The following is a 2,009-nucleotide window of genomic DNA, read 5'->3' on the forward strand; positions in this document are numbered from 1 at the left end:
ACTGGGAGGGGCCAGAGGAAGTACCAGGCAGCTGGGTGCGTTGCCGAGACCGCTGGGAGCTGCCCCGTGCCCGACGCTGGCCCTGGGCCTTGCCATGGCCAGAGCCGGAGGGCAGCTGGCCCTGGGATTCAGAGCTGGGGGTGGCCGAGGACTGGGACTGGGACTTGCCCGAGGTGGCATTTAAGGAGACCCCCAGGGCCTTGCCTGGACCCGAGGGACTGGCGGGGGCTGCCGTCGGGAGATGCGCTGAAGACTCTGTGGAGGCCTGGGAGCCCGGCGCGGCCCCCTCCTCACCAGCCGGGAGGTCCCTGCAAGACCCAGGGGGCTGCTTCACTTGTCCTTCGGCTGCAGGGTCTGGCTTGGCTTGACTGCAGAGAGAGGGGCAGGCGGGGGAGGGTGGTGAGGCAGGCCTGGGCTCTGCCGAGCTGCCCACAGGTGGAACTGAGGCTACTGGACGTGAGCATGGAAAGTCGAGGGGCCAGGCAGCCACCCTCAGCAGAGATAGTGTCGACCACACGCACGCTTTCATGGTCACCTATACACAGAGGGGTGCACACAGCACGCACATGTGCAGTCACACACACACACGCTCACACACATACATGCACACGTCACATGGACACATGCACGCACTCACACACGTGCACACACATGCACACCTGGTCACACATGCACGCACTCACACATTCACGTGTGCACACACGCACACGGTTGTGCACACATGCATGCACGCACATGCATGCACTCACACACACACATGCACACGTGGTCACACATGCACACGTGGTCACATGCACGCACTCACATGCACGTACGCACACGCACACGTGGTTGCACACACATGCACGCACATGCATGCACACGTGGTCACACATGCACACGTGAGAAACCATGCTCACTCCCTTGCTCACTCATACACACATGGAAACACCAAACATGCTTGAGCCTTGCACACACATGTACCTTCATGCACATGACAAAACATGCACGCACAATAACACATGTGCAACAGCAAACATACGCTCAAACACATGCACACACATGCACACACAGCTCCTACCTCCCCACGGGTTACGTACGGTCAGCTTCCAGGGGAGTGGAAGGCCCGGCCACAGCCGCTGGGGTGACGCCTGCCCGGCTACGGGCCAGGGCCTGCAAGACTGGTTCCCGGAAGCGTGAGAGAGAGAGGCGGACAGTGAGAGGGGGCGGCCAAGATGCCAGACAGTGGGCGGTCAAAGTCAGAAAGGGAGGCAAGGTGGAGACAGGAGACGGTCAGAGGCAGGCGGGCTCCTGCAAGCACCCACCGTTCCTGGTTATTCCGGCTGCCGCGTCCAGGGCTCGCCCGCTGAGGTTGTTCACGATCCTGTCCACGGCCCCGTGGTGCCTTAGGAACAGCGGGCGCACGACGCGCTGATACAGCATGAGAGCCCCGTTCCAGGGCCTGGGAGCCATGCAGAACAACAGGAAGGCGCACTGCAGGGCAGGGCAGGAGTTACACGCAGCCCCACCCAGCTCTGTGCCCCTGGAGGGGAGAGAGGCTGCACTACTCCACCAGATGCCCACCCTGGACAGGAACTTGGTCTCCACCATCAGACACCCTTTGGGGGGGCCCTTCACCATCAGACATCCTATTGGGATGGGCCTGGGTTTTCACCATCAGACACCCTTCAGGGTGAGCCCTCCACCATCAGACATCCTGTAGGGTGAGCCCTCCACCATCAGACATCCTTTAGGGTGAGTCCTCCACCATCAGACATCCTTTAGGGTGGGCCCTCCACTATCAGATACCCTTCAGGGTGGGCCCTCCACCTATCAGACATCCTGTAGGGTGAGCCCTCCACCATCAGACATCCTTTAGGGTGAGTCCTCCACCATCAGACATCCTATTGGAGCAGGCTTGGGTCTCCACCATCAGACACCCTTTGGGGGGGCCCTTCACCATCAGACATCCTATTGGGATGGGCCTGGGTTTTCACCATCAGACACCCTTCAGGGTGGGCCCTCCACCA

General features: G+C 61.0%; 1 protein-coding gene across 2 annotated transcripts; it reads right to left on the reverse strand.

Moving 5' to 3' along the window:
- On the reverse strand, positions 1–1,896 carry LOC108524000 (receptor expression-enhancing protein 6-like). 2 transcript variants are annotated; one of them, XR_001883947.1, is made up of 2 exons: positions 1,305–1,896; positions 1–368 (listed from the first exon to the last, which is right to left on the reverse strand). XR_001883947.1 is itself a non-coding variant. In XM_017864788.1 (2 exons), the coding sequence occupies exons 1-2, from the start codon at positions 1,618–1,620 to the stop codon at positions 1,072–1,074; spliced, it is 405 nt and encodes a 134-aa protein (XP_017720277.1). In that variant the 5' UTR covers positions 1,621–1,857; the 3' UTR covers positions 823–1,071. The 2 variants fall into 2 exon arrangements, 1 of the variants encoding a protein (XP_017720277.1); XM_017864788.1 differs by lacking the exon at positions 1–368 and adding an exon at positions 823–1,160 and having other exon boundaries at positions 1,305–1,857.
- Positions 1,897–2,009: the final 113 nt, after the last annotated feature.

This window comes from Rhinopithecus bieti, unplaced genomic scaffold (genome assembly GCF_001698545.2).
Source record: "Rhinopithecus bieti isolate Rb0 unplaced genomic scaffold, ASM169854v2 scaffold_81021, whole genome shotgun sequence".
Lineage (NCBI taxonomy): Eukaryota > Metazoa > Chordata > Mammalia > Primates > Cercopithecidae > Rhinopithecus > Rhinopithecus bieti.